Here is a 24486-nt window from a genome sequence, read left to right on the forward strand (position 1 = left end):
CTTTCACACATTTTCAAATGATAATTCCAAAAAATCCACACTTGATCTCTGCTTGGCGATGAGTCATGTGCCTCTTTTCGTTAGCGGCTAGCTAGCTAACAAGCTAAGCTAAATACGCCGAAAAGCATCAACGCGCGAAGATGAGGTTATCGGGACACAAAAACGTAATGAATTATGTCGTAGTCCTTTAGAGTCGCACTGGACATTCTGTGAGAAAATTACAGTCAGTTCCACACTAAATCAGAAGAATTTAGCGGTGGGATTTTTTGTTCCGGTGTGGACGGGTCGGTGGATGTGGTCGAGGTCCTTCGGAAGCTGCGCGCTTGCTAATGACGTCATGCTTTAAGCACGTATTTTTCAAATATATTTCTTTGCCTCTGTGTTTGTTTTTACCCCTGGCTGTTCTATTTTAATATATATTCTATGTAATATTTTAATTCGGTTGAAAAAAAATGTAACAAAATAACTAAATTCACGCCACATTGCTGCGTCAACTCCCGCGTCACTTCCGCCTATGCCCCGAGAAGCCTCTGCTGCTCCAGCAGTGGGACGTTTACGATTCTCTGACCGATTCTGCGGTTCACTCGGGCTGCAAGATTGTATGAATATAATGTCTGCATATACTAGCAGTGCTTCTCAATTATTTCACGCCGGCCTCTACCAAGAAGAAAAAGATTCGCTCCCCCCCACCACCAATTTTTTTTCTGTCTTTGTAGAGTGATGTTAGATTGTCAATAAAATATCCCTTAACTAAGCTAAATTGATAAGAAATATAATTTTGAGAATTATTATTGTGAGGATCTCGAAACTCAGTACTCTGTTGTGCAAATATTGATGAGATGATAAATATTTACTCATACGTTTTTTGTAAAATCTTTATTCACAAAAGCAAACCAAACACATTTATGAATACCAAAATCCATGCGATGCATCTAATTTGAAGTACTTAGCACCTGTCATGTCACTCAGGATTTTTTCACGCTTGGGAATCTGATAATGTTCTCTTATATGAAACAAATCAGTGCCTACCTTCTGCCAGGGAGTTGTGGGAAGGTCAGCTACCAGTATTGGCTCTTTGACTTGTTTGTGTTGATGTTTTTTGCAAACTTGGCATTTTTAAATCATTTCTTCTATGTCTTTGTTAATGCCCGGCCAGTAGATGGCTTCTCGTGCTCTTCTCTTACATTTCTCCACTCCCAGGTGTCCTTCGTGAAGACGCTGAAGCATGTCCTTGGGCATAGCTTGTGGAACTACAATCCTGTCCGTCCTAAGCAGGAGGCCGTCCGCCATGCACAACTCCGCTCTCATCGGGTAAAACTGAGGGCAGTTCCCTTTTGACCATCCATTGTTCATACATTGTGACACTTTGTTCAAGACTGCGTCCATTGCCGTCTCTGCAACAATTTGTTGCAGCATAGCGTCAGTAGCAGGAAGCGCGGCTGTGACCATGTTAATGTGAGCCTCAGCCTCCTCCGCCGTAACGCAGTCCTTGATGTCACTGTTAGGGTGCGGCGCTCGGGATAACGCATCAGCAAGCACGATGTATTTTCCAGGCGTGTAAGTTAGCTCAAAATCATAGCGCTGCAACGTCATCATCATGCGTTGAATTCTGGGCGTCATGTCATTGAGATTTTTCTTTCTAATTGAAATCAGTGGCTTATGATCAGTCTCTGCTATGAACGTGGGCAGTCCATAAACATACGTGTGAAATTTGCCAAATCCAAACACTAGACCCAGTGACTCCTTTTCGATCTGAGCAGAGCGTTTTTCAGTCTCTGACATTGACCTGGATGCATAGGCTACAGGTTGCCAAGTGTCTCTCGCCTTTTGCAGCAGTACGGCACCTAGCCCATCTTTCGATGCATCCGTGGAAATTTTGGTTGGTTTTGATGGATCAAAGTAGGCAAGGACTGGCTCAGCTGTCACAGTTCTCTTTAGATCTTGCCATTTTTTGTCATGTTTTGTTGTCCACTCAAAGACTACGTTGTGATGCAGCAGCAAACTTAGGGACTTTGTTCTTGAAGAGAGGTTTGGAATGAACTTGCCCCGGAAGTTTATCATCCCCATTGCTCGCAGAAGTCCTTTTTTCTCAGTTGGAACTGGCATGTCCAGCATTGCTTGCACTTTGGTTCTGTCTGGCACCACTCCATCTGCTGTGAGCTTGTCTCCCAAGAATGTCAATTCTGTAACTCCAAACAGACATTTCAGAAATCAGAAATCCCTTTATTGACATTGTACTCAAGTGTGCAACGAGATTAGAGATTTCTCTCGTTTTAGTTTAAGTCCATTCATTTTAACTCTTTGTAGCAGTTCCTCAAATCTTTCATTGTGTTCTTGTTCCGTGTTTCCCCAAACAACCAAATCATCAATGTACACACGGGTTCCTTCCAGACCTTCTATGATTGACTCCATAGCTCTGTGAAAGAACTCAGGCGCAGACTTTATGCCAAATGGCAGTCTCAGAAAACAGAAACGCCCAAATGGTGTGTTGAAGGTGGTGTACCTGCTGCTTTCGGTGTCCAGCTTCAGCTGCCAAAATCCATGCGATGCATCTAATTTGCTGAAGTACTTAGCACCTGCCATGTCACTCAGGATTTCTTCACGCTTGGGAATCTGATAATGTTCTCTTTTAATGTTCTCATTCAGATCTTTGGGGTCGAGGCAAACACGTAACTCTGGGGAGTTCCTCTTTTGAACACACGTGATGGAATTTACCCAGTCGGTGGGTTCCTCCACTTTCTCTCTGACTCTTATTGGTGTCATTCTGTTCAGTTCCTTTTTTAATCTATCTTTGAGAGGGGCTGGAACTCTTCTGGGGCATGTACTACAGGTTTAGCATCTTCCTTGAGCTGTATTTTGTAAGTGTAAGGTAGCGTCCCTTGTCCTTTGAAGACAGAAAAGTATTTGTTCACTATACTCTTACTACCTTCACTCTGCAACACTTTGTTGTTCTTATTGACATCCTTGCTGTTGATTTGGTAAATTCTTTTTACCAATCCAAGATCTTCAGATGTCTTGTCTCCAAGGATTGACTCCAGTCCACTTGGCACAATTGTGAACGTTAATTTGTGTTGTCTTCCCTTTGCTGTCACTTTTAGCCTACAACATCCCTTTGTTTTTATTGGCTGATTGTTGTCGGTTTTCAATTTCACGGCCTTGTTAGACGGTTGCGACAGCCAATCAGATCACGAGTTGGTTACAGTGAGCCTTTTCGCTGGCCTTATGCTGAGGGTGAGGAACGCGTTTTGTGATTGGATACTCACTCGTGAGGGGGCAGCGCGATGCCGAATCGACACACCCAAAAGTCGTAATTGGCGGCCGTTCGAAAATCTAAAATATATTCTTGCTTTTTTTTAACCACAATGGCCGAAGGAGGGAAAAGTGTGATTTTTATTGCAGATCCACTTGCAAGGACATTTTCAAGTCGGACCTTTCAAGAGAAGCTATATCGTCCAACACTCACTCAGTGGTGCGTAAGTGTGTTTCTGGATATTATTTGTCCAGCCGTGGTGTCATAAATGATGGTATTTTAATGGGGATTCATTCAAGTAGGACAAAGTAGGACTTCACTGAAGGCACAGGTGTGAAATGCACTGAAGTAACTTAAAAAGTAAAAGTAAAAAAATTACGATTGTTTAAGAATGTGCAAGAAAGAACTCAATCTGATCGAAATGTTGTGCTTTGACAAATGTTGATAAATGATATTTTACAGGAGGTATTTATTTCTTTGTTGTTTATTCATTCAATTCTATACTTATTTCAATATTTGAGTATTATTTTTCTTTCAATATGTAGTATATTTTGTCTTTGAAGTGTGGGTCCTTGCTGCCTTCCGGAGAGGCAGCCGAGCAAGGCTGGATTGGTGATGGAAAAGAACAAAAGAAAGAAGAAAGATTTTATTCTCGTCACATGCTGATGTCAAAAGAAGTCTCCCCAAAAACGTGCAAGCCCCCTCTCAGACATTCCCTTCTTATAGGGAATGCCCAAATAGGACATGAATTTCTAATTTTCCCTTGTTGCATATGCATTCCCATCCTGCTAGTCTTCGGGATTTCCCTCCAAAAGTCCCCCAGAGGGAGAACAGATGCGTCTCCCCGTTGATACGACCAGTCTACTCGTGACCACCTTAAATTAGTTCCATACCCTGGAAGGTCACTGACCTGGCGAGAGAATTGCCCCCACCATAAACAATGCTCTGGCCTATTTTCTCTCAGGGCAGTATCTGGTTACATCGGAACTTCAGAACCAAGACTGGTCACTTCTTTGAACTTCCCATATCTATATAAGGCCATTTAAAAATACATGACTTTTTTAAAATTTATTTAAATGTATATTTAAGCTTGCTTATATAATACTACAATATTTATTCAATTATTTTAATGTTAAATTATATCAATATCAATTTAAACCTTATTTCACTCTTGAATATTTCTGAACATATTTGTTCATTTGAATATGTATGCAATTTAAATTATTCCATCCATCCAGCCATTTTCTGCCGCTCGTCCGGGGTTGGGTTATTGAATTAATTTAATACCGAAGTATTTTTTACATTATAGTTTTTCTGAAGTGAGATTCTGCTTAGCAACAAACCCCAAACGCTTGATAGAGCTCAACCTAGAAAGTGTATTTAGCCAGTCAGAAATTTATTCAGAAAGTGAAATATTAAATGTATGTGAGGGGATATTTGAAGAGTTTGAGTTTTGTTCAATGGACCATTCATATACGAGCCAGCCAAACACAGCGAGAAAACCAGCGCTGACTCCAGTCGCCATCAGATTGCCAAGTCCTGACATTCCAAAACCTTTGAGAGAAACTGAGACTATTTGCGTTTCTCTTTCTGGTTCTTTTTATAGTTCAACTTCGAGTTCTGTTTTTCACCTTTTCACAGCGTAATGAAGGCGAGTTGAGCAAGTGGAACAAGTCATTTTATTGATGATTGTGGAAGGCACCGATTTCATAAGCACTGTTTCTTCTCACACCTTTTCCATTAAATGCGATTAAAAAGACATCTGAAAAGCATAATGTTAAAAAATGTTGTACCAGGCAAAAGCAATAAATTTTATTTACATGTTTGAAGTAAACACACAAAAAAATCATCACCACTCAGACAGTGGTTCTTCTGGCACTGATCTCAATAAAAGAGCTTTGCAAAATTAAATTTCATCATATTTTATTGAAAATCACAATTACATTTTACGGAAGAGGATTAGGGCCATGAATGAGAAAAAAAAAAGATTGGAAGGATTCTGACTTTAATCTCAGAATTCTGACTTTATTCTCAGAATTCTGACTTTAATCTCAGAATTCTGACTTTAAAGTGAGAATTCTGACTTTAATCTCAGAATTCTGACTTTATTCTCAGAATTCTGACTTTAATCTCAGAATTCTGACTTTATTCTCAGAATTCTGACTTTAATCTCAGAATTCTGACTTTATTCTCAGAATTCTGACTTTAATCTCAGAATTCTGACTTTAAAGTGAGAATTCTGACTTTAATCTCAGAATTCTGACTTTAAAGTGAGAATTCTGACTTTAATCTCAGAATTCTGACTTTATTCTCAGAATTCTGACTTTAATCTCAGAATTCTGACTTTATTCTCAGAATTCTGACTTTAATCTCAGAATTCTGACTTTATTCTCATAATTCTGACTTTAATCTCAGAATTCTGACTTTATTCTCAGAATTCTGACTTTAATCTCAGAATTCTGACTTTAAAGTGAGAATTCTGACTTTAATCTCAGAATTCTGACTTTATTCTCAGAATTCTGACTTTAATCTCAGAATTCTGACTTTAAAGTGAGAATTCTGACTTTAATCTCAGAATTCTGACTTTAAAGTGAGAATTCTGACTTTAATCTCAGAATTCTGACTTTATTCTCAGAATTCTGACTTTATTCTCAGAATTCTGACTTTAATCTCAGAATTCTGACTTTAATCTCAGAATTCTGACTTTATTCTCAGAATTGATTAATCTCAGAATTCTGACTTTATTCTCAGAATTGATTAAAGTCAGAATTCTCACTTTAAAGTCAGAATTCTGAGATTAAAGTCAGAATTCTCACTTTAAAGTCAGAATTCTGAGATTAAAGTAAGAATTCTGAGAATAAAGTCAGAATTCTGAGATTAAAGTCAGAATCCTTCCAATCTTTTTTTTTTCTCATTCATGGCCCTAATCCTCTTCCGTACGAGTGAACCACAGCATTGTTGCAAATTCGGTAGGAGAAACGTAAACGTCCCAGAGCTGTTGCAGCAGCGGCTTCTCGAGGCATCGGCGGAAGTGACGTGGGGGCTGACTCGCCAATGTGGCGTTAATTTAGTTATTTTGTGAATTTTTTTATCAACCGATTTAAAACATTATATAAAATATATATTAAAATAGAACAGCCAGGGGTAAAAACAAACACAGAGGCAAAGAAAGATATTTGAAAAATACGCGCTTAAAGCATGACGTCATTAGCAAGCGCGCAGCTTTCGCAGGACCTCGACCACATCCACCGACTCGTCCACACCGGAACAAAAACGCCCACCGCTAAATTCTTCTGATTTAGTGTGGAACTGACTGTAATTTTATCAAAGGATGTCCAGTGCTACTCTCAAGGACTACGACATAATTCATTAAGTCTTTGTGTCCCGATAACCTCATCTTCGCGCGTTGATGCTTTTCGGCGTAGTTTGCTTAGCTTGTTAGCTAGCTAGCCGCTAACAAAAAGAGGCACATAACTCATCGCCAAGCAGAGATCAAGTGCGGATTTTTTGTAGTTATCATTTGAAAATGAGTGAAAGAACGACACCCAAGTACAAAGATGAACTTTCTGGAATAAAAGAAGAGAACGAGCAACATCTTCAACTGCTGGACGAAGTTTGCAACCAGCCTCGTGTTGTGCCACTCAAAGCAGGTTTGTACACGTCTTACTCTAATTTGCTTTGTCAAGAACGACTTTCTATTGTTAAAAATATGCATCACAACATTAAGTTGTTTGGGGAAATGCGTTCAAGGTTATTGCCGTTTTATTTTTAAATATTGCCTTTTACTTGTCGGTTTTCTAAACATTTGTTTATGCCAAATAAAATCAGTGCAGAAAATAAATGCCAAAGAATAACCAATAGTGGGGGGTGAACTCCATGTTTTCCCAGTATAAAATTTGAACTGATTATTTTACATTTTCAAATTTCTGGTTTTTATACCTTGTTCAAGCAATTCCTTGCGGAAGGAATTCTGCCTGACTCTACAAAATGTGCACACTGCGGCGAAAACATCAATGGCGGTTGATCAATTTTAGTGGATACAACACAAAATATTACGTTTTTTTTTTTTTTTTAAAGTCAAGTACGTATCGGTCTTTTTTTATTTATGAACTTTGTACTGGCTTGGTCGTATGAGAGTCAATGAACCTCGGGTGGCCCTGCACTGTTTTGTGCACGTGTGCGTAGTTTCACCCCATCAAAACATTTAAAATACATTGAATGCATCCATCCAGGGTTGCACGGATCTCATCAGTGATCAAGCGCATGCTGCAAGGAATGCATCTGTATCTTTGGCTTACTATGGGCTGAAAAAGGGAGAATGTCACAACCCCCTTTTCTACCAACAAGTCCAGGAACATTTAGTTCCTGGTAATAAAGTTCCTGTGGCCCAGGTGGTTTGCATCTCCCCCACAACTCGTAGTTCCTGGTAATTTATCCAAATGACAATGATGACTTAACAGTGGGAGGTCTTTTGTTACTTTGTTACTCATTACTGACACCCTTTGGCTGTTAAGCATCATTGCAGTTACAAAATAATTCAGGGAACTCTTATAATATTATGGCGTATCTTAGTCTAATTTTAATACATATTGGATAACTTTAAAATATACATTCATTATTCAAATATGTCAACATGAAAGTCAGAGCGAAAGTATTGTTGCTTAATTTATGTGTAGGGATTTTGATTCTTCACACGTAATTTTGTTTTAAAATTTATTTAGAAACAAAAATTTTATAAAAAAAAAAAAGGGGGAATGTTGGAACGTACTAGCAGGCGAAATGTCAGTTTGGGAAAAAAAAACAAACAAAACACAAACATAAATCATGCAATAAATAGCGACTATGATGCCAGGGCCTAGGGCTGGGCGATAAACCGAAAATTTACCGTTACCGGAATTTATTACTATGACCGAAATCATTTTGCCCATGTCGGTAAATTCAGTGTTTAAAAAAAAAAAGAAAAGCCTTTTCTGTCTGCGGCAATGTTCATGCCCCTTTAAAACCGCTACAGCGCCTCTAGTCACGTGACTCCACCCGCCTGATCGAGAAAGAAAACAGACGTCGCTGTCGAAGCTGGCGAATCACATCCAGAAGCTTTTTCACCACCCACAACACAACCATGCTGTGCTGAAAGTTCAAAGTGAGAAGCAAGGTTCGACAAGTGACAACAGCCCATTAACGGAGGCGACACCATACGAGAGAACGTCTCAGAGGAGGACGCAATAGCCTAGCACATAGCTAAAGATAAAGCTCCTCTAGTTCCAGTGGCGCGCACAGGATTTAAACGCTCCATGGAAGCCATATTTCCCGATATGGACAACATCGGGCCGGAAGCTTAGACATGTCAAGCATTTTGCATCTACATCCGACTTGTGGTCGGGTCGCAACATGGATCCCTGATTGAGCCTAACTGTGCATTACATAGATGACAAGTGGCGACTGCGCACCAGAGTACTCGAGACGGCACATTTTCCCCGATGATGCACACTTGTTTATTTGTCTTGCATTGACATTTTCTTTCATTTTATTTACCATTTTTTTGTTTGGCATTATTTGCACCATGACAGCATCTTGGCGCAAGCTATTTGCAGAAAAAGATTTTGCAAGAGGTACCCTTTTTCTTTGTGACATTGTTCAAGTCATGCAAAGCAAGCTATTTCGAATGTTTATACAAAGGATTTTTGGACTTTTGTTTTTCATTGAAAGTAATGTGTACCAGTTGGTCAATAAAAAAAACAGTCAGTACGCATTTCCTGCATTTATTTTGATTTTAGTCCACGGGGAATTTATCGTGCATTTATCGTTATCGAGGTAAAATTGCTCAATTAATCGCGATATTGATTTTAGGTCATATCGTCCAGCCCTAGCAGGGCCCCTTTAATTCTTTTAGGCATACAGATTAGAATGGAAGCAAAAAGTACCCACGATGAAACTATCTCTAAATGCAAAATGAAAAACTTGTAAACATATTTCACTTGAAGGATTCCTATTCTATCAATGACATTATGTTGCGATGGCCCCCAGTGGTCTGCATCAATATGTTGGGGTCCCACAACAGGTGTTCCATCAGACGCACACAATAGCCTGTGTGTGCTTACTTCAGCTCGCTTCCAGAAACGTCTGTGAGTATGTCAGGAATTAAATCGGCATCAGCCGCAACGTGCTTCCTTTTTAATTGCTCGTTTATCACTGTTGTTGTGCTGCTAAAGGGAGGTTTACATCGTAGGACGTAACTTTGTGAAATGCCCCCATGGTCCGGTCCAAATCGGGGTCGCACGCATTGCTCCGTGTGCGGCAGGCACAAGTCAAGGTAGCACGGTAGAAACAATATAAGACAAAGTCGCCGCCTGACCTTTGACTTGACCAAATTAAATGTGTGTTTGTCTTTTTGTGTCCTGCAGACGTCAGTGAAAACGATCTCCGTTCTGTGAAAGAGGAGCCAGACTTGACTCACATCAAAAAGGAGGAGGAGGAGGAGGAGGAGATCAACAAGTCATCAGTGAACGTTCTCCCGATAAAGACTGAAGATGAAAACAAGGATGAGAGTGAGGACAAGAGAGGGGCGGAGCCTCCAAGCAGCAGTTCAAGTCATCACGTGAAAACAAAAGGTGATGAAGACCACTGGGGGCCATCACAAGCACACAGTGAGGACACATTATCAGACGCTCATGACAATGATGATGATAATGGGCAAGAAAACCCTTTTTCTTGCTCAGTTTGTGGTAAAAGCTTGTCTCAAAATTCAAGTTTAACAATCCACACAAGAATGCACATTGGAATGCATCTGCATCTTTGGCTTACAATGGGCTTAAAAAGGGAGAACGTCACAACCCCCTTTGCTACAAACAAGTCCAGGAACATTTAGTTCCTGGTAATAAAGTTCCTGTGGCCCAGGTGGTTTGCATCTCCCCGCAACTCAAAGTTCTTGATAATTTATGCAAATGACAATGATGATGTATCAGTGGGAGGTCTTGTGTTACTTTGTTACTCATTACTGACACCCTATGGCTGTTAAGCATCATCGCAGTTCCAAAATAATTCAGTGAACTCTAAAAAAATATTTTGGTGTATCTTAGTTGAATTAGAATACATATTCCAGAAACGTCTGTGACTATGTCAGGAATGAAATCGGGCATCAGCCGCAGCGTGCTTCCTTTTTAAATGCTCGTTTATCACTGTTGTGCTGCTAAAAGGAGGTTTACATCGTAGGACGTAATTTTGTGAAATGCCCCCATGGTCGAGTCCAAGTTGAGGTCACACGCATTGCTCCGTATGCGGCAGGCACAAGTCAAGATAGCACGGTAGAAAATAAGACAAAGTCGCCGCCTGAGGTTTGACTTGACCAAACCAAATTTGTCTTTCTCCAGACGTCAGTGAAAACGGTCTCCGTTCTGTGAAAGAGGAGCCAGACTTGACTCACATCAAAAAGGAGGAGGAGGGGGAGCAGATCAACAAGTCACCAGTGAACGTGCTCCCTATAAAGACTGACGATGAAAACAAGGATGAGAGTGAGGACAAGAGAGGGGCGGAGCCTACAAGCAGCAGATCAAGTCATCACGTGACAACAGAAGGTGATGAAGACCACTGGGGGCCATCACAAGCACATAATGAGGACACATTATCAGACGCTCATGACCATGATGATACTAATGATGATGATGATGATGGGCAAGCCAAAGGTGAAAGGGCATGTCACACTGACTCATTCACTTCAAAGCTGTCTTTAAAAGGGCACAGAAAAACACACAGTGGTGAAAAACCTTTTTCCTGCTCAGTTTGTGGCAAAAGCTTCTCTCGAAAGTTTTATTTAACAATCCACACAAGAACGCACAGTGGAGAAAAACCTTTTTCTTGCTCAGTTTGTGGCAAAAGCTTCTCTTTTAAGTCAAATTTAACAAGTCACACAAGAATACATAGTGGCGAAAACCCTTTTTCCTGCTCAGTTTGTGGAAAATGCTTCTCTCAAAAGGCAAATTTAATAGAGCACGCAAGAACACACACTGGAGAAAAACCTTTTACTTGCTCAGTTTGTGGTAAAAGCTTCTCTCAAAATTCAAGTTTAAAAATCCACACAAGAAAGCACAGTGGAGAAAAACCTTTTTCCTGCTCAGTTTGTGGTAGACGCTTCTCTGAAAAGTCAAATTTAACTTGTCACACAAGAACACACACTGGAGAAAACCCTTTTTCTTGCTCAGTTTGTGGTAAAAGCTTCTCTCAAAATTCAAGTTTAACAATCCACACAAGAATGCACAGTGGAGAAAAACCTTTTTCCTGCTCAGTTTGTGGAAGACGCTTCTCTGTAAAGTCAAATTTAACTTGTCACACAAGAACACACACTGGAGAAAAACCTTTTTCTTGCTCAGTTTGTGGCAAGAGTTTCTCACAAAATTCCCACTTAACAATCCACACAACAACACACACTGGAGAAAACCCTTTTTCCTGCTCAGTTTGTGGCAAAAGCTTCTCTGGAAAGTCTAATTTAAGAAAACACACAGCAACACATAGTGGAGAAAAACCTTTTTCTTGCTCAGTTTGTGGCAAAAGCTTCTCTTTTAAGTCAAATTTAACAAGTCACACAAGAATACATAGTGGAGAAAAACCTTTTTCTTGCTCAGTTTGTGGAAAATGCTTCTCTCAAAAGGCAAATTTAACAGAACACGCAAGAACACACACTGGAGAAAAACCTTTTACTTGCTCAGTTTGTGGTAAAAGCTTCTCTCAAAATTCAAGTTTAACAATCCACACAAGAACGCACAGTGGAGAAAAACCTTTTTCCTGCTCAGTTTGTGGTAGACGCTTCTCTGAAAAGTCAAATTTAACTTGTCACACAAGAACACACACTGGAGAAAACCCTTTTTCTTGCTCAGTTTGTGGTAAAAGCTTCTCTAAAAATTCAAGTTTAACAATCCACACAAGAACGCACAGTGGAGAAAAACCTTTTACCTGCTCAGTTTGTGGAAGACGCTTCTCTGTAAAGTCAAATTTAACTTGTCACACAAGAACACACACTGGAGAAAAACCTTTTTCTTGCTCAGTTTGTGGCAAGAGTTTCTCCCAAAATTATCATTTAACAATCCACACAACAACACACACTGGAGAAAACCCTTTTTCCTGCTCAGTTTGTGGCAAAAGCTTCTCTGGAAAGTCTAATTTAAGAAAACACACAGCAACACATAGTGGAGAAAAACCTTTTTCTTGCTCAGTTTGTGGCAAAATCTTCTCTTTTAAGTCAACTTTAACAAGTCACACAAGAATACATAGTGGAGAAAACCCTTTTTCTTGCTCAGTTTGTGGAAAATGCTTCTCTCAAAAATCAAATTTAACAGAACACGCAAGAACACACACTGGAGAAAAACCTTTTACTTGCTCAGTTTGTGGTAAAAGCTTCTCTCAAAATTCAAGTTTAACAATCCACACAAGAACGCACAGTGGAGAAAAACCTTTTTCCTGCTCAGTTTGTGGTAGACGCTTCTCTGAAAAGTCAAATTTAACTTGTCACACAAGAACACACAGTGGAGAAAACCCTTTTTCTTGCTCAGTTTGTGGTAAAAGCTTCTCTAAAAATTCAAGTTTAACAATCCACACAAGAACGCACAGTGGAGAAAAACCTTTTTCCTGCTCAGTTTGTGGAAGACGCTTCTCTGTAAAGTCAAATTTAACTTGTCACACAAGAACACACACTGGAGAAAAACCTTTTTCTTGCTCAGTTTGTGGCAAAGGCTTCTCTGTAAGGTCAAGTTTACGAAGCCACACAAGAACACACAATGGAGACAAGCCATTCAGTTGCAGCGTTTGTTCTAAAAAATTTGCCACGAAACCGGAAGCTGAGAGACACGATTGTGCTGGCGAGAATTGATGCGATCCGTGAAGCTTAAAAAAAGACAAAAAAAACTGAAGGAACTGACTCTTTGTGGTAAGATGTAAATTTTGATTTTGAATAAAATATGAAAAATTTAATTTTTCAAAGCTCTTTTATTGACTTAAAGCCAATGTGATCAGTGCCAGAAGAACCATTGTGTCTGAGTGATGATGATCGTTTTTTTTGTTTTCATATCAAACATTATAAATGAAATTAATTTCCTTTGCCTAGAACAACATTTGTTAACATTATGCTTTTCAGTTGTCTTTTTAATCGTACTTAATGGAAAAGGTGTGAGAAGAAACGGTGCTTATGAAATCGGTATCTTCTACAATCATCAATAAAATCACGTGTTCCACTTGCTCAACTGGCCTTCATTACGTTGTGTGAAAAGGTGAAAAACAGATCTCGAAGTTGGAACTAAAAAAAGAACCAGAAAGAGAAACGCAAATAGTCTCAGTTTCTCTTCAAGGTTTTGGTATGTCAGGAGTTGGCAATCTGATGGCAACTGGAGTCAGCGCTGGTTTTCTCGTTGTGTTTGGCTGGCTCGTATATGTATGGTCCATTGAACAAAACTCAAACTCTTCAAATATCCCCTCACATAAATTTAATATTTCGCTTTCTGAATAAATATCTGACTTGCTAAAACCTCTTTCTAGGTTGAGCTCTATCAAGTGTTTGGGGTGAATTGCTAAGCAGAATCTCACTTCGGAAAAAATATAATTTTGGCCGAGTGGTCTAAGGCGCCGCGTTCCGGACGCAGTCTCCCCAGGAGGCCAGGGTTCGAATCTCGTGGCTGCCAGGATGGCCGAGTGGTCTAAGGCGCCGCGTTCAGGACCCAGTCTCCCCAGGAGGCCTGGGTGCGAATCTCGAATTTCCCCATTGTGGGACTAATAAAGGCATTATTATTATTATTATTATAAAATATACCAAATATTTTTGTTCATGCTCTATTATATTTTTTATACTTTGGATTGCTTATATAATGAAATCGGGATATATTAAAATGTAAAATTGGCAACGGCATACAGACTTAATGCAATTAATAAATATAGAAACATTTTATAAATATTGAACTAATTGAGAAGAGTCCTTGAAATAAATATTGAATTATAAAAAATACTTACGTATTAAATTAATTCAACTACCCGACCCCAGATGAGCGGCAGAAAATGGCTGGATGGATGGAATAATTTAAATTGCATACATATTCAAATGAACAAATTTGTTCAGAAATATTCAAGAGTGAAATAAAAAGGTTTAAATTAATATTTATATAATTTCACATTAAAATAATTGAATAAATATTGTAGTATTGTATAAGCAAGCTTAAATCTACATTGAAATACATTTTTAAAAAGTTGTGTATTTTAAAATGGCCTAATCTACATATGGGAAGTATTCTCTTTATGAAACTATGAAGGGACTGGAGCTCACAGAAGTGACCAGTCTTGGTTCTGAAGTTCCGATGTAACCAGATACTGCCCTGAGAGAAAATAGGCCTGAGCATTGTTTATGGTGGGGGCAATTCTCTCGCCAGGTCAGTGACCTTCCAGGGTATGGAAGTAATTTAAGGTGGTCACGAGTAGACTGGTCGTATCAACGGGGAGACGCATCTGCTCTCCCTCTGGGGGACTTTTGGAGGGAAATCCCGAAGACTAGCGTGATGGGAATTGCATATGCAACAAGGGAAAATTAGATATTCATGTCCTATTTGGGCATTCCCTATAAGAAGGGAATGTCTGAGAGGGGGCTCGCACGTTTTTGGGGAGACTTCTTTTGACATCAGCATGTGACGAGAATAAAATCTTTCTTCTTTCTTTTGTTCTTTTCCATCACCAATCCAGCCTTGCTCGGCTGCCTCTCCTGAAGGCAGCAAGGACCCACACTTCAAAGACAAAATATACTACATATTGAAAGAAAAATAATACTCAAATATTGAAATAAGTATAGAATTGAAAGAATAAACAACAAAGAAATAAATACCTCCTGGAAAATATCATTATTTTCAACATTTGTCAAAGCACAAAATTTCGATCAGATTGAGTTCTTTCTTGCACATTCTTAAACAATCATAATTTTTTTACTTTTACTTTTTAAGTTACTTCAGTGCATTTCACACCTGAGCCTTCAGGGAATTCCTACTTCGTCCTACTTGAATGAATCCACATCAAAATATCATCATTTATGACACCACGGCTGGACAAATAATATCCAGAAACACACTTACGCACCACTGAGTGAGTGTTGGACGATATAGCTTCTCTTGAAAGGTCCGACTTGAAAATGTCCTTGCAAGTGGATCTGAAATTAAATCCACACTTTTCCCTCCTTCGGCCATTGTGGTTTAAAAAAATCAAGAATATAGTGTATTAGTCACGGTCAATTGTAAGCATGGACAACTCACTCTTTGCCCAGCAGAATGTGCTAACATGCACTCGCAACAGCCCGTTGATGACAAGAGCTGATGGTCGTGAGTGATACTTTGTCCATTTAATGAGCGTATCGCCTGACAAGGCGCTTTGTTTGTTTCGGAAAAAAATTGCGACTTTAAAGTGCGCCTTATGACTGCGAAAATACGGTCATTTTAGTTGTCCAACTTGTAAAATGGAAAAGAAAATTATGCACAAAAAGCATGAACGTGTTGAGCAGAAGGAAGAAAAAAAGTGTCAGGTTTCGCCGTTCGGCGAAGAGGTGGGTGGACCCAAAGAGCGAGGAAGCAGGAGAAGGGTAAACTAAGGGAGTTTATTAAATAAATCTAACGAGGACAAACAACGGGGCGTGGACAAACAAACGTGGCAGGATGAAAAATAACAAGGACGCAACCAAAACGTGACCAACAGAAAAGGAAGACGAGGAACATAAGCCGGGGGCAAAACGCTGAGGGGCGTGACGGGAACGAGGACGTGAACAAGAGCATGAACTTGACAGGAACAACCGTGGTCGTGGAAGTCCGGAAAGTGCGGCAGCAATTGTATAGGGCAGGCGTAGCAGGGGCAATGTTCCGACAATGAGTTGTTGGGATGAGGTGTTTATATAGTCCAGTCATTAGGAGTGCGGATGGGCATCAGGTGTGTGAGCTGACGGGGAACAGGTGCGTGGCTGGTGAGGGCGAGGTGCTGAGGTGAAACGCCCCTACTCAGCAGATCAAAACAATAACAAGTGCACATGGCCGGGAGGTGAAGAAAACAATAACAAAACCGCATGAACATGAAAACAATAACAAAACCCCGGTCATGTCCGACGCGGATCATGACAAAAAGGGAGAAAGCAGTAAGTCTTGTTACAAACATTACTTTTTCAGGACGAGTTGTGGTAGCAACGGAGGATCACGTGACGTAAAAAACAAACATAAAAAGTGTGTGTAGAAGGAGTTCTACATCAACATGCGTTTTACTTATTAGTCCGCGATACACTGACACAATTGGACTTTAATACAGAATCAAAAAGCAAGGGCGAATTTACACAAATGTCAAAACTTTAAAAGAGCGCATTGTCAGTGATAAGCAAAACATTGCCAGAGCCTTAAAGCCAATAACAGACGAGTAAATGTTTTTTATAGAAGTGTGTAATTCTTTTTGTCGCATGAATTGCAAATTACTCAGAAATCACACAAGCATTGCTGGACATCATTTATGACCAGGCAATGACATTTGCGGAAGAGAAAAATTGTTTGAACACTTAAGGCTGACAAAGCTTTTGAACTTGTCAAGCATGAACTCATTGATTACGATGTATTAGCACTACCAACTTGATATTTAACTGCTAAATTGAGTCATGGAAATTCCGATGTCTCAACAGGAGGGATTGATATCCATACTACAGCTAGGACAACAAACCTTTTTAAAATTTTTGTAGATCATGTTTAGTGTGTAGTAAACATAATTTTCAAGTGAATATGAGACCAAAAAGGAGATTGTATGGACAAAGCATCTTAACGCACTACCAAATTAGTATGAGCATTGAGCAAACAGTGACTGCAAAAAAATGGCTTCATGGACATGTGTTGCTGCAGAAACACAGGAAAGTGAATCTATTTGCATATTAGTCACAATAATTGGATCCCGTGGTGAGAGCCACGTCAGAGTGTGTTCAAGCAGTCTTCACTGCTGCTTCAGGAATTAAAAAATTACATTCTTGTCCACCACATTCACATTGCACGGCGACCTCATTGTCACTGGGACACATTAAACTGATAAGGTGCGGTGCGTTTCAGCCCAGCGTCACTTTTTCTCGCACCACTAGAAGGCGCCACACGACTGTGGAAGCCGCTCCAAATTATCACCAAACCGTGACTTGACCTTATGGACACTTTTTCTTTTTTTTTTTAAGGACATTTTTCTCCCGACTGGAGGAACATTTTTTGTTTTGGGGATTGCAAATGGAAATTTTGTTTCAAGGGATGCTAAATTCTGTATGTTCAAGACAAGCAGCATGATGTTTTGCACTGATTCAGGCGTGTAAGAAAAAAAAAAACAGGTGCACATTCCAGACTGATAAGAAAGAAATGAGGTGCACATTCCGGACTGGTGAGAAGTAGAAGCGTTTGAGAAGCAATGTCACAAAACAGATCATTTGTAAGAGAGAAATTGTTAGGATAAGCAGGAAGAGCGTAGCAGGCTAATTAAAATTTAGGGTTTCCCATCTTGTATGGGTTGTATGGTTACAATGTGAACTGACAGTCAAGATAAATGTTCATGTGTTCTGTCGACATTGGGCAGACAAGGGCTTTTAAAACCACAACAGGAAAAGAAATGTTGTGCATAAAACATGCCTAAATGGTTATTTGAAAAGCAAAACTTACTTAATAAAATGACCCAATTACAATTGGAAACTGCCTCGCTGACAATGCAGCGAAGGCTGCAGCCCAAAGCATGACCTCAAAGTCGGCACTGCATTACTATAAAGGAAAATGAACACATACACACACACACACTCACAGCAAGTCAACTTGACAATTTGATATCACGCCAGGAAAAATACACCACTAATTGAATGCACACATTGGGAGAACAAAGGTGCAAACATTGCTGAGGACAGGATCAGCAAATTGGCAGATGGCAAATCCTGGCTGCCTAATTCATTGATTAGAGGAATAAGATGGTTGACACACGAGCAGATAGTCGTGTGTCAACAGAGGGGAAGTATGACATGAAATTGTTCCCACATACTTTTCAACAAAAAAAACTTTTTTTAGACAAAGTGTTATTTGTTTGAGATGCAATGTTGTTTGGTTGTAATTAATGTTTTCAAAATGGGTTAAGTTGTTTCCAACAAGATATGATGATGCTAAAACAGTTGGAAAAAGTATTGTGTAATCAAATTATCCTGACATTTGGACTTTCAAGAAGTGATTTAAAGTGAAAATGATGCATTTTGTGAATGATGTTGTAACGAAATGGGACACTAATGGAACTGTTAAGGCCAGACTTATCAAGAAAAAAAAAAGACAATGGCCAGACTATTTTTCAATCACAGCAATGAGGATCGTGCCAGCCTAAGGAAGGACACTATCCCCTTTTGAAATCCTATATGGCTTCACACATGGACTCTCAGGTTCATCAGAACCACCAGCGACTGGCACATCGGTCGCAGTCCACATGAAAAACATGTTTGACTGACAAAGATGCAAAGACACAATTACTGGTCAGTGTGTTCTGATCCACAGAGAAAACCACGTCCGTGTGGGAGACCAACTCCTCTTCAAGGTGTTGAAACGACTCCGTTGGGACAAGTGAATGCTGAGATGGCCCTCGCCAGATGATGGCAGTGACCCCGACGCCGCAAAGGTCGCGGGGCGTGGCAGCTGGATCCACCAGTTGCAGTACAAGCTTCACCGGTTTCCAGCTAAAGGCCTAGCAACGCGAATCCCTCGAACAGGAGCTCACCTGAGTCACAATCTCGGACCACACGCACATCAGAACCACACAACCAGCCACAGATACGAATGTTGAAGCCACAGAACAAAAAGATCAGATATTGTTTGGACATTAATGACGTACATAAAGAAATTTCAGCCTTGATTGGAGAACATAACTGCATTTAAATTTTTAGTAAAATGAAACAATTATTGATGTTATGACCACTATGAAAAATTTGAAAGACACAATTTATCGGGATAATCATAGTTTTCATTTTGTTATGTGTAGTTTGTTCATGTTGCATTGTTCCTATGACAAAGACTATGGTTAATCGTATGTTTGTTGCCCAAACGTACCATTCCAATCAAATTGATGTTGAGAATGATGAACTCGAACTGGACACTGAAACCTAAAAAACACATGGACCCTTTTTGCCCCTGCCCAAACATGTGCACACATACACCACACACAAAGATCCGCGAAGCGAGGACGGCTGTCCCATCCTACCACGAGGCAAGGGCCTCCACCAAGTCTCCCCAGGGACAAGCTCTGCGTGGAGACAGTTTTATTATTTTTCACTAGGCATATAGAAATGTTTCTTTCTATATATATATATATATATATATATATATGTTTTATTCCCTGATGGTCATCAAATTATGAGGATCTCGTTCCACGCCGGAAGGGAGGAGGGGAATTTTGTCCCTACTGAGGGGTTTCACCCCTCCACTGATAATCACACTGTTGTATGATTTCATTATGATGATCTGTCTTAAACCCACAAACAGGGGGAAATGTAAGATGCGCTGAGGATAGGTAATCAGTTTGTGTATTCATAATCATGTTTTTATACACTCATTAATGTTTAATACACACACATAGACACTTACTTGTTATTTTAACACACACACACACTGTATCCTGAAGATGTGTGTCAGGTTCGCCAATTTGACATATAGGGTTCATAATCACTAATTTGCAACATGTCATGCGCACCATGCATTGAAATAAAGCTGCGTCATGGCAAATGTATAATAACCTCTAAATATTATTCGAACAATGTGTTTAGTTAAAGTAACCTTTACACCGTGAGTTGTGATTTCCTGCCTGTTGGAGTCTTCTGGTGATTAGTTTAGACTAAACAGACTCTAATTGTATTTTAATTTCTTGTCTCCTGGTGATTCTTGAGTCAAGCTAATAAAATCAGAGCAGAGCAGAGCAGGGAGGAAGAGAGAGGAAGGAGTCACGCGGAGCTGCCTGCTCGCTTCTGCTTTGTCCCACTCTTTCCCCCGCCGGCCGGTGAAAATGAACGCCATGTCTGGTTCCTCCTGGCCTCTCAGGCATATTTTTATTTCGGCCGTTACCTTTAGTAAGTTATTTCAGTAAGCTCTCCCAAAAGGCGTCAGGGCATTTAAACCTGACTAAAAGACAACTGAAAAGCATAATGTTCACAAATGTTGTTCCAGGCAAAGGCAATTTTATTTATAATGTTTGATGTTAACACAAAAAAACTCATCATCACTCAGACACAATAGTTCTTCTGGCACTGATCACATTGGCTTAGTGTCATTAAAAGAGCTTTGCAAAATTTAATTTATATTTTATTCAAAATCACATTCACATCTTACCACAAAGAGTCAGTTCCTTCAGTTTTTTGTTTTCTTTTTTTTAAGCTTCAAGGATCGCTGCTATTCTCACCAGCACAATTGTGTCTCTCAGCACTATGTTTAGTGGAGAATTTTTTAGCACAAATGCTGCAACTGAATGGCTTGTCTCCACTGTGCGTTCTTGTGTGGCTTCGTAAATGCGACTTTTGAGAGAAACTCTTGGCACAAACTGAGCAGGAAAAAGGTTTTCCTCCACTATGTGTTCTTGTGTGTTTTGTGAAATTTGACTTATCAGAGTAACGTTTGCCACAAACTAAGCAGGAAAAAGGTTTTTCTCCACTGTGTGTTATTGTGTGGCTTGTTAAATTTGCCTTTAGAGAGAAACTCTTGCCACAAACTGAGCAGGAAAAAGGATTTTCTCCAGTGTGTGTTCTTGCGTGACTTGTTAAATTTGACTTAAAAAAGAAGCTTTTGCCACAAACTGAGCAGGAAAAAGGTTTTTCACCACTGTGTGTTCTTCTATGTTTTGTTAAAGTTGACTTTTCAAAGAAGCTTCTGCCACAAACTGAGCAGGAAAAAGGTTTTTCACCACTGTGTGTTCTTGCGTGACTTGTTAAATTTGACTTAAAAAAGAAGCTTTTGCCACAAACCGAGCAAGCAAAAGGTTTTTCACCACTGTGTGTTCTGGAGTGCCTTACTAAAGTAGACTTTCGAGAGAAACTTTTTCCGCAAACTGAGCAGGAAAAGGGTTTTTCTCCAGTGTGTGTTCTTGTGTGTTCTGTTAAACGCGCTTTATGAGAGAGACTCTTGCCACAAACTGAGCAGGAAAAAGGGTTTTCTCCAGTGTGTGTTCTTGTGTGCCTTTTTAAATTTGACTTTTTATCGAATTTCATGCCACAAACTGAGCAGGAAAAAGGGTTTTCTCCAGCGTGTGTTCTTGTGTGCCTTGTTAAACTTGACTTTACAGAAAAGCTTTTGCCACAAACTGAGCAGGAAAAAAGTTTTTCACCACTGTGTGTTCTTGTGTGTCTTGTTAAACTTGACTTTTGAGAGAAACACTTGCCACAAAATGAGCAAGAAAAAGGTTTTTCTCCAGTGTGTGTTCTTATGTGGCTTGTTAAATGCGACTTTTGAGAGCAACTCATGCCACAAACTGAGCAGGAAAAAGGTTTTTCTCCACTATGTGTTCTTATGTGCAGTTTTAAAGAGAATTTTGAAGTTAATGATTTCCCACAGTGAGAACATATCCATCTGTCAGTGTGACATGCCCTTTCACGTTTGGCTTGCCCATCATCATCATCATCAGGAGAGCGTGATAATGTGTCCTCATTATGTGCTTGTGATGGCGCCCAGTGGTCGCCGTCACCTTCTGTTGTCACGTGATGACTTGAGCTGCTGCTTGTAGGCTCCGCCCCTCTGTTGTCCTCACTCTCATCCTTGTTTTCATCTTCAGTCTTTATAGGGACAACATTCAGTGGTGACTTGTTGATCTCCTCCTCCTCCTCCTCCTCCTTTTTGATGTGAGTCAAGTCTGGCTCCTCAGAACAGAGATCATTTTCACTGACGTCTGCAGGACACAAAGACAAACACACATTTGGTTTGGTCAAGTCAAAGCTCGTGCGTCGACTTTGTCTTATATTGTTTCTACCGTGCTACCTTGGCTTGTGCCTGCCGCATACGAAGCAATGCGTGCAACCCCGATTTGGACCGGACCATGGGGGCATTTCACAAAATTACGTCCTACGATGTAAACCTCCTTTTAGCAGCACAACAGTGATAAACGAGCATTTAAAAAGGAAGCACGTTGCGGCCGATGCCCTATTTCATTCCTGACATAGTCACAGACGTTTCTGGAAGCGAGCTGAAGTTAGCACACACAGGCTATTGTGTAACATATTGATGCAGACCACTGGGGGCCATCGCAACATAATGTCATTGATAGAATAGGAATCCTTCAAGTGAAATATGTTTACAAGTATGTCTTTTTGCATTTAGAGATAGAACTAAATGTTCCTGGGCTTGTTGGTAGAAAAGGGGGTTGTGATGTTCTCGCTTTTTAAGCCCATTGTAAGACAAAGATGCAGATGCATTCCTTGCAGCATGCGCTTGTTCACTGATGAGATCCGAGTAACCCTGGATGGACGCATTAAATGTATTTTAAATGTTTGGCTGGGGTGAAACTACGCACATGAAGACAGAACAGTGCAGATCCACCGGAGGTTCATTGACTCTCACCCGACCGACCAAGACAGAACAAAGTTCTTCAATAAATAAGACCAATACGTACTTGATTTTTTTAAAAACTTAATAATTTGTGTTTTATTCACAAACATTGATCAACCTCCATTGATCTTATTGCCGCAGTGTTCACAGTTTTTAGAGTCAGGTCGAATCATTCCATAAGGAATTGCTTGAACAAGATATGTCAGAGAAGTTATTGTCAAAAACGAGACAAGCCTTCATAAATGAATCACCCAGCCAAGATTGTCTTTGTCACTTGCGAGGAGCAGTCCGGCAAAGAGAAAAGCGTTCCCGCTCCTGTGCGGCCTTTTCTTGAAGCACAGCAAAGAAATTTGTATTTGCCAACTCATAAAGAATGGAAAAACATGAACACTTTGACTTCATCACACCCGTCCACACTCTTCCTGTTGTTCGAACGGTTTCAGCTTCCAAGACATGTTTGGGTCACACTTCTGTTCAATGCGAGCTAAACGGTTTCCTGTCAAACACGGTTCAAGGCGTGCATCTGTTTTTGTGGCTTCTTGCTAAACTGCCAGCATAGACACAACTCTTTTACCACTGAACTCACGTTTTCCTGTTTAAGAGGTCCATGTTTTTGTGACCTTCTATTCACCCGTAAGCATAGTTTTGAAACATGATGACATGACAAACTTAATTTCTTTCACAATAAAATAAAAACTTTCGCAGATAAAGCAAAAACAAATTGGAGAAGCTGTGGAACAGAGCACAACATCAGTCAGACCCCGTGTCCACGACCCCTCTGGCAGAGATGCAAACAGAGCTTTCGCTTCAGAGTGACCCATTCACTGTCTACCATACTGTCAAGAAATTCGGAAAATGTTCCGTAACAGAAGAATTCGGAATGGGTGCTGAAACACCACACCCTGCTCATGACATGGAGTATTCGACATCTAAATTTAACTCTGCCAACCGTCTTCACCAATGGGCCGAAATCTTTAGTATGATGATGCGCACCGATAGTTAATGTGATTTGTGGCTCAGCGAACAGAGACAATTCATACCGTTTCCTCTGCTCTGGGGCAAGGCACACATGCGAGGCAGCACCGGTAGACATCACAAATACATAATCCTAATGCAAGACGCACTTCTGACCCTCGAAATTGGGTGAATGCATCCTGACAAACCAAATCATCATAACTCAGTGTTCAATGCAAAGGACCAATTGGTGGTTTGAAGGGGTGGAGGCGGCTTCACCGCGCAGACCAGAGCAGGAACAGGACGTACCAGCTGCGGGAGGATGGAGACCCTGGTCTCAGAGCTGCCCAGTCGACTGGAACGGAGGACAACATATGCTTCCCCCGGCGGATGTGCACAGTCAAATTCAGTCCCACTTGAATTCCAGTGTTTGTTTCACAGGTGCGGGTTCGGTACATGGCAGTGACTCGGCCAATCTCAAGAGTCCCACAAGCGTGACAGTGTTGTTGCTCACTGGGATATGCAGAAGGAGCTTGCAAAGCGTGGAATATCTTGTTCCACCATCAAAAACTGTTGTCCATCAATCGTCACCGGAATGCCAAGACCTGCCGGTCCTTGAATGCTGAGGCTCCGCGGGCACCCCTATCGTGGAATGGGGTCCCAATCGGGTTGAGGCGTCAAGTGTGCATTTGGAAGCCATAGAAGCGTTGTCGGAGGAGGGGGTAGCGATGG

General features: G+C 40.4%; 2 protein-coding genes across 2 annotated transcripts in view; one reads left to right on the forward strand and one right to left on the reverse strand.

Annotated features, from left to right (window-relative positions):
• The window catches only part of LOC148341826 (uncharacterized), a 447376-nt gene that overhangs the window by 272179 nt on the left and 150711 nt on the right, over nucleotides 1-24486 (forward strand). The gene's annotated exons all lie outside the window — the stretch shown is intronic.
• Nucleotides 17322-24486, reverse strand: part of LOC148341835 (uncharacterized) — a 36270-nt gene continuing 29105 nt past the window's right edge. Inside the window, exon 3 of the mRNA XM_088283829.1 lies at nucleotides 17322-17350. Coding sequence (XP_088139955.1) covers nucleotides 17322-17350 — 29 coding nt within the window. The remainder of the gene's footprint in view (nucleotides 17351-24486) is intronic.

This window comes from Idiotropiscis lumnitzeri, chromosome 2, assembly GCF_059441095.1.
Source record: "Idiotropiscis lumnitzeri isolate Australia: NSW breed Sydney's pygmy pipehorse chromosome 2, RoL_Ilum_1.0, whole genome shotgun sequence".
Classification (NCBI taxonomy): Eukaryota; Metazoa; Chordata; class Actinopteri; order Syngnathiformes; family Syngnathidae; genus Idiotropiscis; species Idiotropiscis lumnitzeri.